This window comes from Amphiura filiformis, chromosome 4, assembly GCF_039555335.1.
Source record: "Amphiura filiformis chromosome 4, Afil_fr2py, whole genome shotgun sequence".
NCBI classification, from domain to species: Eukaryota; Metazoa; Echinodermata; class Ophiuroidea; order Amphilepidida; family Amphiuridae; genus Amphiura; species Amphiura filiformis.
In genome coordinates, this window is record NC_092631.1 from 44,766,598 (window position 1) to 44,781,110 (window position 14,513).

At 37.3% G+C, this 14,513-nt stretch overlaps 1 protein-coding gene across 2 annotated transcripts in view; it reads left to right on the top strand.

Moving 5' to 3' along the window:
• LOC140150921 (uncharacterized) overlaps positions 1 to 14,513 on the top strand; it is a 149,158-nt gene that overhangs the window by 103,660 nt on the left and 30,985 nt on the right. For both annotated transcript variants that reach the window (XM_072173074.1, XM_072173075.1), the window contains exons 29-32: positions 1,990 to 2,119; positions 8,182 to 8,229; positions 9,095 to 9,342; positions 12,958 to 13,096. In XM_072173074.1, coding sequence (XP_072029175.1) covers positions 1,990 to 2,119; positions 8,182 to 8,229; positions 9,095 to 9,342; positions 12,958 to 13,096 — 565 coding nt within the window. The remainder of the gene's footprint in view (positions 1 to 1,989; positions 2,120 to 8,181; positions 8,230 to 9,094; positions 9,343 to 12,957; positions 13,097 to 14,513) is intronic.

A 14,513-nucleotide genomic window follows, 5' to 3' on the forward strand; every position in this document is an offset into this window, starting at 1 on the left:
CGCTCGGCCACACATCAGCTTACACAATTGATTGTCCTCGAAGGGGATATAATAATTATAACTTGACGCAATGACGTGATTACAATTGCGTCCGCATAATGGCTCTTAGAATAAACACGCATGTCGACGCTGAAATTTTGGACGAACCCGATGGAGAAAAACCTCGTTTTTTGCAAAACTAGCTTCAATTTGGAGTGAAAATCAAATGGAATAGCAATTGGCAGAATGTTGAGAAATAATGTAGGTATTCAGATGTCTAAATTAACGTCCGTAATCAAGATATCGATAATTTCACAACCCAGCTTTTTCTCAAGCAAATTCTCCAAATTTTCCCCAAAAACGGGCTTTTAAAATTTAATCGGTACTGTATTTGGTTCTTCCCCATGGCAACATTATTTATTTGATCGATTTGTAGTACAATACGAAAAAGAAGAAAACAATCACTCGGCGTGGATCTATACGTGGCGCACATTTGAAAAAAACGTCATGGAACGTGTTTTTGATCTTGTGGTGCGTAAAAATGCTTTAAACGAAGGATTTTCAAACTTATTCTAAAAATTTGTATATAACACACACAAAAAGTTAAGCTACATCCAATGCACCAACATTTCACTCGCTGCGATATTTGATTACTGAGAAAACTCTGTTTTAGAGAACAACTTTATACGTCTTTTATACGTTTTTTATACGTTTCTTCGTGTAACCTTAAATCAAAATCTTGACTTTAATTTATTACTCGAGATATTATAAAATGAGAACAGGGTGTGTGGGGGGATGTGAGGAGAGGGATAAAACGAAATAGATAGGAGAGAGCATTGGAAGTGAAAGGAAAGGGGAGGAGAGCTCGAGATAGTGGAGATATCCAATGTAGGGGAGGCGAGGAGGGGGAGGAGACACTTAGGAAAGAGGAGGTTATATAGTTATATAGGTGGGGGGATAAACTAATTCATAAATAAATCATCTCCATCATCATGCATCGTTTATGTTTCATACAAACAAACAAAGCTCCCCCCACGTGCATGATTTCTAGGCCTAAAACTCGTTGTGTAATTATACGGTGACATGACATGAAAGTATGTCACCTACGACAGACTTATCTAAGGTAAGACTAAATCAGATTTCAAAGATCATAAACTACCGCCTGCAGTGATAGATATCAGATAATCAAAAACCTCGGTCGAGGTTTTGCCAAAGTTTAAAAAATAACAGTTAGTTAATGAAAAAGAAGACGTGAAATTTAGCAACGCGACCAGGTTTATTTGCCCGAAATAGAGTTCTATTGAATCTGCTATTGTATCCGCTATTGTATTCTATTCATACAAATTTATGCAGGAATCGTAGGAATTCCTGAAATACACATTTATTGCTTGTCTCTATCGCCGGCGTTTCGCAGTTATTAACATTCAAAATGATCCGATACTCTTACAATTATAGACTTATACGTGCTTTTTTTAATTATATTAACAGATTGCAATCATGAAAACGAAAAACTTTTAAATTGAAAATAATTATATTTAACATCGAAAATATATCATACTTAATTGTATAATCTATAGCGGACCCAGGAGCGCCGAGGCACAGCGTCGTCATCCCTATATCGTCGTGTCAAAAATTGCCGTGATAGTAGGGCGCATCCACTCGTTTTCAAAAGCTACGCATGATGATTTTTTTCGAGATAGGCCGAGCGACTCAGGCTAAGCATATCATTTGAACGATATGGGTATCTATCCACGGTCAAATGGCCCTTGCAAATGGGTAAGGGTTTTAAGTCTGGAGCCTCACACCCCGTCCAAAAAATATCAAAGTACACCCCCCTCCCCGCCGAGTTACACGTGTTATTGAATACAAAGTTCAAAAGTGCAGTTTTTTCTGCGCATGAAATTCTATGGCCGACTCTTTAATTTACACTTCTTTTGGCCTGCAACGATCAGCGATTGACATTTGTCCGATTATTAGTTCTTTATCATGTTATATTTGTTTTCATTGTAGAAAGACCTCAAACAGAAATTGGGGGAATTTATTAACGAAGGCAAACGGTGTCTTTGTTATTGGATCACGAGGACAACGCCAAATGAAAGCATTATACCAAAGATATATTATGTGAAGTCTTTTGGCTGTGGTAAGTACATAAGATATAAGATAATATATATTTGTTCGGTCTTGTAACTTTAAATGTGAATCCAACAACTGATAATCACGGTCTGTATGAAAACAAAAGATATGTAAAAGAAATTATCAATATCCTCTGTCTCCCCCCTCCAGTCTTTTGCACCTAATGTTCATTCAAGTGTCCTGAACATTGGTATAGTTTGAAAAAATGTTCTGTGTCACACATTATTTCATAAGTGTTCTGTTGCACATTCTGTGGCACATGATGATCATACATTATTCTTATTCAATGGGTGCGTCTTGTAAAGAATTCACGTAATTTGATTGGTTTTCGGGTGTATAATATCTCACATTATTATTTATATCAGGCTTTTGAGCGATACAATAAAACTGTATATTGTACAATATTTGCAAAATACCCGGATGCAATACAATATTTTTTTATATTGTACGCGTATCGCGTACGCGTCGCTCGTTACTATGGTGACAGCACCAACACGCGTCATGATACAACAGCACAACAATACAGAGACCGTAACGGCTCACAGGAGATTTCGTACTGTATAAAAAAAAAACTGTTGCACATTCTGTGGCACATGATGATCAAGCCTTGTAAAGATCACGTAATTTGATTGGTTTTCAGGTGTATAATATCTCCACATTATTATTTATATCAGGCTTTTGAGCATACAATAAAACTGTATATTGTACAATATTTGCAAAATACCCGGATGCAATACAATATTTTTTTATATTGTACGCGTATCGCGTACGTTACTATGGTGACAGCACCAACACGCGTCATGATACAACAGCACAACAATACAGAGACCGTAACGGCTCACAGGAGATTTCGTACTGTATAAACAAGTAAAATTGCAAACTTAATTCGCGACAATTCTGGATGGTGATAACCTTAGGAAATATAATCCACATCTAGGCCTACAAATAAACCTATATATAATTATTCCGAAATTGTCTTTGGAGAGTAAAGAGCAGAAAACAAGAAGGTCAAAAGGTAAGCTTACATTACAATACATATTGGTTAAACCCGGTGGCTAGGTAAGCTTAAATTTATTTTACCGCATAGCAAAAGCCTGATATAAATAATAATAATAATATTGAATGGCTTATTTTCGTGTGATACAAGAATATATTGCACTCGATAGAAAAATATTGCACTCGTCTTCGACTCGTGCAATATTTTTTTATCTCGTGCAATATATTCTTGTATCACACTCAAAGCCATTCAATATTCTATAAATAGTTGATAGTGATATTAGTCAGGGCGCGCGCCGCCACGCAACGGCGGCACGCTTGTTGCTCCTCAGAACGCGATTCGGCGGCTTAGATGTTCGAGATGGTTTCGTTTATTTAAAACAACGGGGATGTCCTTACAAAAGTAACTTTTTTTTTCTGAAAAAATTACATTAAAACTGAATAAGAATGAGAATAAAAGATCTTTTATTCTCTAAAAATATGGCGCAGATTGAAAATGAAACCAGAACATTTGTCAGAAATGTTTTGGGTTTTTGGTTTGTTAGTTTTTTAACTACGAAGAACAATATCGTCTAATCAACGAAGAAGGTCGATGTAGCATTGGTTACATGTCATAGTCAGAGTGCCAGGCGGGTTTGCGGGTACTCCAACCAGAACGCCTGGGACGACAGTTGTCTTGGGGGGTTTTGTCGGGGGGACGGGAGTTGATGGAATGTCCCACATCTCGCGGATGAGTCAGTATGGGTCGCCCTATCTTGGGAAAGGTTTCAGGGATAATCACGAGGGCAATGCAGGCTTCCTTGCTAAGGATCAACTTGTCACAGGTGTCTGTGACATAAGTCATCTACCGTGTTTTAAATACGTCACCTTGATCATTATTGCCTGATATGCGGAGTACAGTGGCCCCGAGGATCTTGATACCTCCATAGTTGTGCATCTTCATGGATACGGGGATAAGGTCACATTCACGAAAACCAAGACTGTGGATGACCTTTATTCCAGCAAGGCAGCTCTGTCAACGTGTATCAGCCATGGGAGAGATCTGGCAAGTCATACTGTGGGTGGATAGGTCAAAGCTAAGGTCTATGTAATATTATTACTAACAACTTTGATGTTCATATCTATATAGGGTTGGGGTGTGGACCTCTTCTTTTGCCAAGTGTCGGACAGGTTGTCGTAAACCTGGTGGTCAAGAGGGACTGTTTTGCGTCTGGTCACAAGGTGTCCTGAGTCAGTGACAGTGCATAAGAGCGTGTATATATGCATGTATGAAGAACTATGAGTAAACACCTTATTAAAGCTTATCTCTCTGATTTGTGAAAGTAAAGGCCTATTCAAAATAAATATCATGAAGCAATATAAATAAACATCTTATCAAGGCCTTGCATGGTACAATTGAATAATGATATAATGATAATTTACTGGTTTTAAACTTTTGATCACAACACAAAAATTTGCGTACCTGGAATTTTCAGTCGACACTTCGACTTTCGTCAGCAGACTGGCAACCCAATTTAGAGGTCAGCGACCTTTCGGATACTTGACCCCAAAATCGGGTCGTACACTCTAGGTAGCTTGTATCGGCCCCCGTCTCTGTTCAGCGATGGCTGGTTCACTCTGATATAGATGGCCTCCTTCACACCACGCTCAAAATGTTTGGGTTCCTTGTCCAGATTTTGAACTGTGTCCAATCTATGTGATGGCCGATAGACTCGATGTGAATATGTTGGGAGACCTCAGACGAGGTGGAGCTGGGGCGACGGTGTTCCAAAAATCTGGTGCGAAGGGATCTTTCAGTCTCGCCGATATAAGATTCGGAACACTGACCCTTACGGGTTTGTCTTTGGCATGGAATGAAATAAACCGGTCCCGCTATGTCCTTCTTCTCGGTTATGTCTTTTGGGGAAACAAGCAGTTGTCTAAGCGTCACAAATGGAGGAGGAGAAGTCGCATATCAACGCTGCGCTTGAAAATTGCGGCTATCCCAATTGGGCTTTTGAATTGCTAGCTGTATGTTTAGTAGCAACGGATTTAGCTTGTTCCAATTTTGGTAGATAATCATGATATTGGAACAAAGTATAGCTAATTGCCGATATGAGTGGGTTTCGTTTGAGAATATGTTATGCGCAGAGTAGCATAACTTAATATATTTGCAAGGCTCCAAAGAGCAGGCAAAAGAGACTTCTAGTATAATCATCATTATCATAAAATATAGTACCAAGTGCAGGTACATATGAAGTATACTTGCTTTCAAGTCTGAAAGAAAATTATGTGAACTCCATTAATTGCAAGTCTTTGCTATGTGTTTTAAGCTGTATGGAATTAATATTTTGTTTAATTCCTAGTTAACACGCTTACTTTTCAGAACGCCGCATTAAAAGCCAATAAAACACTGATCTCTCACAAAGTTGTTTCGATTAATCAATATTGTTATACCATGTACACGGTATAGTGAAGAGATCAGATGGTGTTTAACATGTTTAGATGTTTACAGCATGATTCGATATTTCGGGTATTTCTAGCCAGAATTACCCGAGGGATTTCCAGATAGAAATTCCTTACAAAAATGAGACTCTAAATTGTTCCATAGTTTTGGATATTTCTATGTTTTTAGTATTATATTTTCATCGCCCAATGAGATAGCTTCTGACTGGATTCAGGTTCTGTCCGGGACCTGCCGCAGTTATAAGATAAAGTCAATCGTGAGACTAACACTGAGAAAAAGGGACAAATGGGTATAAAGGGTACATCCGAGGCGCTTAGAAGAACTTTTGGCACCTACGGGATAAGAGCGAGCTTCAAGCCTACCCAAACGCTTAGACAACTATATCAGACCTTCAAATGACCATAAATTCATCATAAACATGGAATTAATCAGGCTTTCATATAGCATCCTGAGCCTGCAGAAAACGCCCATGCTCACACGCTGAGCCATGGTGCTGAATTCGGCAATCATGACTTTCCAAACCTGATGATCGCGATCCCTTCCAGAAAGGAAATGACACAAGGAATCCAACTACAAAAATGAGCAGTTTTTGAGAAAAGCGTCAAAATTGATTTTCCATGCCATAACAACTTACCTTAAATATCAAAATTTTTGAAAATTGCATACTTGTGTTCTAAAGACAAAAATCTAGAAAGTGATTTCTTAAATTTTTTAATGTGACCCGGCAGCACAAATGAGCCGTAAATTCCCTAAATTGTATTCTGAGATACGGTGTAAAATGTGTACGAAGGTCATATTCATCGGTAACTTAAGCTGGCCCGACATCCGTCTCATTTCGATAGTCAAAAACTAATCAATAATCCTATTGTTGAAGTGGATAATAAGCTTCTACCTTAGATGGCTATAGAACTTTTAATAGCTCTGGTCTTTGTTTGCTTATATCGCTAAATCCTGTTCAAGTGGTGGGTTACCAGGCATTGTATTTTGTACAGGTATGCATAACCAACAATTAACAATGAGAGAACTTTCTTAAACCTCGTTGACTTGGGGATGATTTGAAATGACCGCCAATTGTGACTGTTTGATATTTATTGCCAACAATGTGGAAAAAGAGACACATATGAAAACGTAAAAAGCTATAGTTTTGTTGAAGGAGCAAAGTTTAACAAACCATAACCCCGCTTCTGGATATCGTTTGAAGTCAAATGATATACCATTTTTAAGTTTATGATGTTTATTTTTAAACACGAAATAAAACAAAATTGACCGGGGAGGAATTTACGGCTCATTCGCCGTGGACGGTCTAAATTTTTCTTCGTTTTCAAAATATGGGTCAAAAATTATCCAAATCTGACTTTTTTTTTTTTAATTTTGACCAAAATTTCGGATATTTTAAAATATATTTTCAAAACGAAGAAAAACATGAATTTGAGGAAACACTTTCTAGATTTCTGTCTTTATAGAACACAAATCGTCGGTCGCAACACATAGTGGCGTACGTGCAGGACAAACGCAAAATACATTTCCGAGAAAAACGCGTTTGAAGGATATGCTACTAATAACATAGTCAGTACTACTGCAATATTATCTCTCAGTGGACCGATTACATTTGAAATTGAAGTTAAAGGATTAAACTATTAAACTGTAACTTAAATAGTTAAAAAGTAATGCTTTTACATGATAAATCTAGCTCTAAACTTATACGCCACTATGTGAAACGGAAGATTTGGGGGTTTCGGCGGATTTTTGAAGCGTAAGTCGCACGCACGCCACTATGTGAAACGGAAGATTTGGAGGTTTCAGCAGATTTTTGAAGCGTAAGTCGCACGTACGCCACTATGTGAAACGGAAGATTTGGGGTTTTCGGCTGGTTTCTGAAGCGTACGCCACATTATTGACGGATGATGTGCCTAAATGTCATCAAATCCGATGGCGTATGATGATCGTACGTCAGTTTGTGAAACGGAAGATATTGGATTCTTACGGGATTGTTATCATAAGTCAATTAATTAATTAACGTTATTTATTAATTAAGTATAGTTGAGCTTTCTAACTTGGTATACTTGAAGAACTTGATATATAAAACCGTTGGGCCAAATTTCATAAAATTGACCAAAATCACCGTACGCCACTATGTGTTGCGACCGACGAAATATGAAATTATCGTCAAGTTTGATATTTAGGGTAAGTTGTTATGGCGGACCCAACAAATTTGGCATGGAAAATCAAATTTGGCGCTTTTCTCAAAAATGGCTAATTTTTGCAGAAATCTGTCGTGCTAATTGGATTCCTTGCATCATTTCCTTTCTGAAAATGTGTACTTTTATGTACTTATCATCATTACTTAAAAGATACAATACAAAAAATGTCTAAAATTTTACACTCTAACCCTAACCGCCCGAGACCCCTCGCATGCCAGGTACTGGGTCGGCGACACTTCGCTACGGATCTTGGGCCAGCGAAACCGTGCCTATATATCACTTAGAGCGATTGCGCCATCACACCACGTGGGATGCACGCACGAACAGCGCATATATCAAGTAGTATTTTGTAGTACTTGGTCCTGTTAGGATTAAGTGATCCTGCGTGCCACCTTAACATAGCCGCTTGTTTGTGTTTGTTTTTAGAAACATTTGAGACTGGGCCTACTACAACCACGTCAAGCACACCATCTGGTAGGCAACATTGTAATTGCTTATTATTTTGTAAAGTCATTTTTGATAATTCAATCCATACAAAAAGATACTAAACTAGATACATTTGTTTGTTTGTTTGTTTGTTTGTTTGTTTTCATGATTTGTTTTTGCTCGATTTCTTAAGGAATCGGATAGCATCGTTTGTACAGTATTTCTTGTTTGTGGGACCTGAGAGCAAATCAGACATATCAAATTGCATTCTGAATACGAATAACGTCCTTCTAATATTAAATGATTTTTGTATTCTTATGGCAAATTATTGGAATTTTTTATATTTTCAATATTTAACAGTCCCTGAAGTATTAAACTTTATTAATCTAATGATATGTACTTAAGGTGTATGTGGCTGGGATGAAAAGCCGAACATCAATTGAAAATTTTGATCTTTCATAATTATTGAAGATATACATTTTTTCTCCAAAAAACCTACATGATCTGGTGTTTGCGGAAAAAATCTATATCTTTAATACGAAAGTCACAATGTTCATATGATTCATAGCTTTTCATTCCAGCTACATACACTTTAAGTAAATATCCGTAGATTTATACAATTTACTTCGAGGACTGTTAAATTTCAAAAACATATAATTATTTTTAATTATTTGCCATAAAATGTGTATTATATCGCAAATTTCAAATATTTGATATCAGAAGGAAATTCCTCGTATTCAAAATGAAATTCAATATCAGTGATATGCGTGATGTGCTGTCATGTCCTACAAACAATACGTAAAAACGTCGCTATCCGACCCATAATGAGAAAATTAAATGTGGTAAAGGTGCTCAAAAAGCACACGATTTACAGGAAACAAACTTCTATCATCACTAAATTTCTATCCTGCAGACTGTCCTTACAGAATGGGCTCGGATTTGAAATTGGAGGACTCACGTAACACTTCTGCTGCGTACTGTAATAGTTCCTTGGAGATGTTGAACACCAATCCGTGCAAACCAGCTGCCGGAGATTCTTATCATGTACATTACAAATCACCTATCGTGCCAAGACAGATAGTCTGTAACAACAATGCTGCTTATGTTGAAATTGTTATCCAATATATTTCAGCAGGTTCGACCAACATTGTAACAGTAAAGGTGAGTATATTTTAGACTGTTATATTTTAGAATGATCACGCTCAGAAACAAAACTCCTATTAGGCGAAAACGGAGGGTTCATTTAAAGGGAGCACCCGTCACTCAGAAGACCCGTTACTCAAATTCTGAATAACGGGCTTGTTTTCATTTTAAATGACCCGCTAACCAGAAGACCGCCTAATCAGAAATCCCGTTAATCAGAAGGCCCGCTACTCAGAAAATATTTTCTGAATAGTGGGTATTTTCTGAGTAGCGGGCCTTCTGATTAACGAGCCCTTTGCAGGATTCGGGTTAAGGTTAGAGTTAGGGTTTGGGCTAGGGGTTTAGGGCACGGGTTAGTGTTTGATACAGCCCGATAGCCAGAAAAAAATTCTGAGTAGCGGGACTTTTATATAAAATTCAACAAAAAGCCCACTATTCAGAAAGTACGTTATTCAGAAGGCCCGATACTCAGAAAATTCTAACTAGCGGGCCTTCTGAATAAAGGGTTTTCTGAATAGTGAGTCTTCCGGGTCTTCTGAGTGACGGGCTGCGAGGGATTGATCGGTTGGCAGTGGCGATCTCCGAAAAGTTTTTTCATACGTTCATTAATTTCTCAAAAAGTAAAAATCGCAGTTTAACCAATAACGGTTAAAATGAAAGCCATTAGTTGTCGTGTCGTATCACTATGAAAGGCCTGACACCAATATAAACATTTGTTTCGGTGACCCAAGTTCATGGCCATTTCCGCTCACGCACTTTTTACAGATGGCCTAGAATTATATATTTCGGTTTCAGAGATTGGTCGAAAAAAGGTGGTATGTTATTGAAAAGCGTTTCCGCTTGGAATGTAGATAGGTATTGTTGCTATTACTCTCCGCGATTTTAATTTATGCACTCTCTAGCGACAATTTTCAATGCATTTTACACACTAGAAATGTCGCTTGCATATATACCGATATTTTTAACAGTATCGTTTATTTTAACCAAAATACCATCCACATTATTTCCTAATACTTTGATGAAACTATAGATACCAAATCGGACTGCAGGTGATGAACAGATTTTAAACTAGAATTAAAAGAACTAGCGTAGGCCCTCTCAAAATGTACATTTTTAATATATCGCGTTGTGATAAAAAGGACTGCGTTTTCCTTGCTTTTTATAACAAGGAAAAAATTTACTTACCCCAAACTTCTCACGTAGTGTTGTCTTAATGTCCGTTGCTGGTTGGTATTATTCCGATTAAGCGATTTTCATGATTTTGGCCTACTTAGCCTACATTTGACCAAATATTTGCCCACACAATGTTCGAATATATTCCAAAAATGGCGCTGCATTCGGTATCACATTAACGACAAGGTTATACTAAGATGTGTGAGACTTTCTGACACTATATTCACGATTTTTCTACTAGCTATTCAAACCTATGACAGATTTGGCTGGTTTGCGATGTTCAATACCATTTTTCACCCTGATGTGGCAGTGACGTCATGTCAGTACTGTACGAATTTTATTAGGCGCAGCCTCGCTCGCTAGAGTTCGATCAAAGCGCTGGTGAACATACGCACGCGCTTAAAGACGCCGCATAGATGCTCGAGCAAAACAGCTGCTTCGACGCGTTGACGTCACTGCCACATCGGTATAGGTAATAGATGACTATGAAACCTCAAACTCGCCGCTCGATAAAGGTTGGTAATTGAAGCAGGCGTCAGTTTAGCGAACTTTGCCTGTTTAATGCGATGCGAGTGCACGCGCCGCCCGGACTGTGAAGGTTTCCGCATACCGAATATGGGTTTAGGTTAGGCATATATCATGGCCTCTAGGCCCTATGATTTATTTTTCGAAAAGAAAGCCTAATCCCGGAGTCTACTCAATTGAGAAGGGAATGGATTTTGTCATAATAATATCAAAATTAATACTTGTTCATAACAAGAAGGAATGCCTCACGATTTGTTTGATATCCAGCCATAGTATTTTAATTGATTACACTGAACATAAAGCTATATCTCTACTAGCTTCATGCACTGAACATTTGCAGACCCGGCCTTCTACATGTAGTGAGTACCACATTAAATTGTGTTTACAAGAAATAATAAGAGCCACCTCCACGAAATTTCCTATGCCAGCAGCTTTGATGATAAAATATTATCTACAAGCACGCACCTGTGTGATTGATCCTCAAATAAAGGATTATAATTATCATAATGTCGTCCCTGACCTGTTTCCACACATTATTAATAAGTCGCTAAGGGACTGTCCAACTGTTATGCCTCAGCGAATACGTATGGCCACTACACAGTTCAATGACCTGGCAGGCGTTTTAAAAGCACGGTCCCTGAACACAACGGGCAAGGAACAATAGAGACAAATTGCCTGGTAATGACATTACATGTCTCAGTCTATAGTGTGATTAGAACATTATAGGCTGGTGGTCGTTTATAATACGATCAGTACGAAAAGTCCAATGCGATTTTTAATGTATTTTGTAAAATTAAAAGAACCATTTTTTGCGGGAATTTTTTGTAAGCTACACAGCTGAAGTTGTGAAGGGTTGACAGACCACAATATTATGGCATAAACAAGAATATGTTTGTTTGGTTTTCTATATTCCTATAGACGAATCCAACGAGCCAAGTCATGGTCAGGATTTGGTCGGGCATCTTTGGGTAGCCGCTAGCACCAACTTAGTGTTTTGAGCGTCCAATTGTGCAAATAAAAGCCGCCTAACACCTAGAGAAGATGCAAGGACGAGAAGTACATCAAAGCATAGATACCGCGTGTAGTTAATCCGATTATTATGAAAGGTGTAAAACGGGTGATGGAATGCAGTTTAAAATTTCCGCCAAGGCCGAATCATTTCACATTTTGAGTGCATTGTAGCCGACGGCTACCCAACTAAAGTGCTAGTCAGGTGTAGGAATGCGTGAATTTAGATTCGCCTATAGAGGGTATTCATTACTACGTCATTGATGTGATTGCTCCCAACTCCAAAGGTTGCTTAATAGTGAAAGGTGTCATCTTTGAGTTATTACAGTGATGCGTCAACACAAAGTGAACAAATTTGGAGGACAAACAAACCAACAGCCAAATTCGCCATGTGTACAAGGAGCTATGGGGAAATTGAACACTTGTTGTCTGATCATGCATGTGTTTATGGTTCGGGTAGCGGTTACTTAGCAACTCTCGTTCCGCTTGGGTTTATTGCATACACTCTATAGGACCATGCCTTAATAAGACTAAATCAGTCTTTACCATGTTTACCCCTCAAACTTGCCAACTTTTAAAGTTATGAAAAGCTTAACAGTGGTGCTACCCGCCAAGACCCCCCGACATGGACTCATGTATCTGCACCTGGCGCCGTGTTAATCTATTCAGCAACACAAAGGACAATTTGATGCAAATAATTGGGTTTTTTATCTCGTAATGACGGGGTAATTATTCATGTGAGGTGTTTATTATCACTATCGTACTGAATTTTCGAATCCCAATAAAAAAAAAAAAACAATACAAACGCAGATACTGATAGTACTTCTATATACAGAATACTAACGAAACAGTTTAATCAAAATTATAATAGACATTCATTAAAAATGTGCCATAAAAGTATGCAAATTGTAATAATTATTTTTACAGGTTATTTATACAGTACCAAAAGGGGGAAAACCGATTAATTTGAACATAAATACACCTGTCACGGACCTTTATTTGACTATAACTTCGCTGCCCGAAGATGAATTGCCGGTTGTGTTTTTATTTGATGTCGTGGGCTGTGGTAAGTATAATTAATTGACCCGCTAGTCATTACAGTTACATGTAAAAGCATACTCCGATTGGAATGATATAAGATCCGCAACATAAAGGGTTCAAAAGAAATACCCCCCTAAAATTACAAAACATTTCTTTGCATAACTTGACATACATTTGATTTGATTTGAAAAAATTAAAAACATGTAAATAAAGGAATCTTTTTGCTACCCTCCCTAGTTTCTTCTTTTTGAAAATGATTTTTTGTTGGTCAAAAATTTACACATTTTCCAAAAATGATGCTTTCAGAAAAAGTTGCACTTTACAACATCCTATACATGTAATGTACAAAAATGTTCTCGATATCAATGTGATCAATGTTTTGATTGATTTAATTGTTAGTTTATTTTTTTAAATTTTGTATATCCGATTACTCAGTCACCCATGCAATCATCTTTCAGTATAAAACAATGATTCATTGACATGAATTTTGACATGAATGGGTTTTCAGTTGATGTTTCAAAAATGGTGAAATCACTATAGGAGTAGAAACAAGGTTTGTAGTGTGATGCTTATTTCTTTCGTTGGCTAGAAGAGATGAAAAATTTACTTGCAAATGGTAGACTGAAACAATTGCAAAGATCTATAGCAACGGCTCTCTTGAATAAAGGCGTACATGACAAAGAAGAAATGGCCAACAAAGATTGGAGGTTGGAAGTCAGCATCCAGCCAATTAACTGCATTCAGGCCATATCATGAATGTTACACCTTTAGCCAAGAAATCCATCAATTTAAATCAAAATGCAAGATGATTCAACTGACCCAATACAGGTAAATGTTCACCCTTTTGGTCAACTTTATGCGTGGAGAGCTCATTTCTCCTTCCTAGTGATTTTATCATTTTGAAACAACTTCTGATTAAAAACATCAAAGAAAATCTCATTTTACACCAAAATTAAGTTCAACAAATATTTGTTTTGCACTGAATGATGGTTGCATGGGTGCCTGAAGGATCAAAGACAGAAAGGTGAAGGAAAAAAACAAGAATTGAATCAACCTTAACATTAATATTGAGAACGTTTTGTACATAATGTGGTAATTGCAACTTTTTCTGAAAGCATCATTTTTAGAAAATGTGATTATTTTTGACCAAAAATATTGTTTTTGCTAATGAAACAACTTTGGAAGGGTTGAAAAACGATTCCTCTATTCACAGCTTTTTGAATTTTTCAAATCAACAAAATAAATGTGAAGTTATGCAAAGAAATGTTTTGTAATTTTAGAGGGGGAGTTATTTCTTTTGAACCCTGTATAAGTCCCCCCTAAACGCTGTTTGAAATAAATTAAAAAAATGTAAAAAGATGACATTTAAAGTACAGCCTTGTATAATAAATAATTCAAACATTTTGCTGGGCAAATCCAATGAAAAAATAACTTTCGCCATC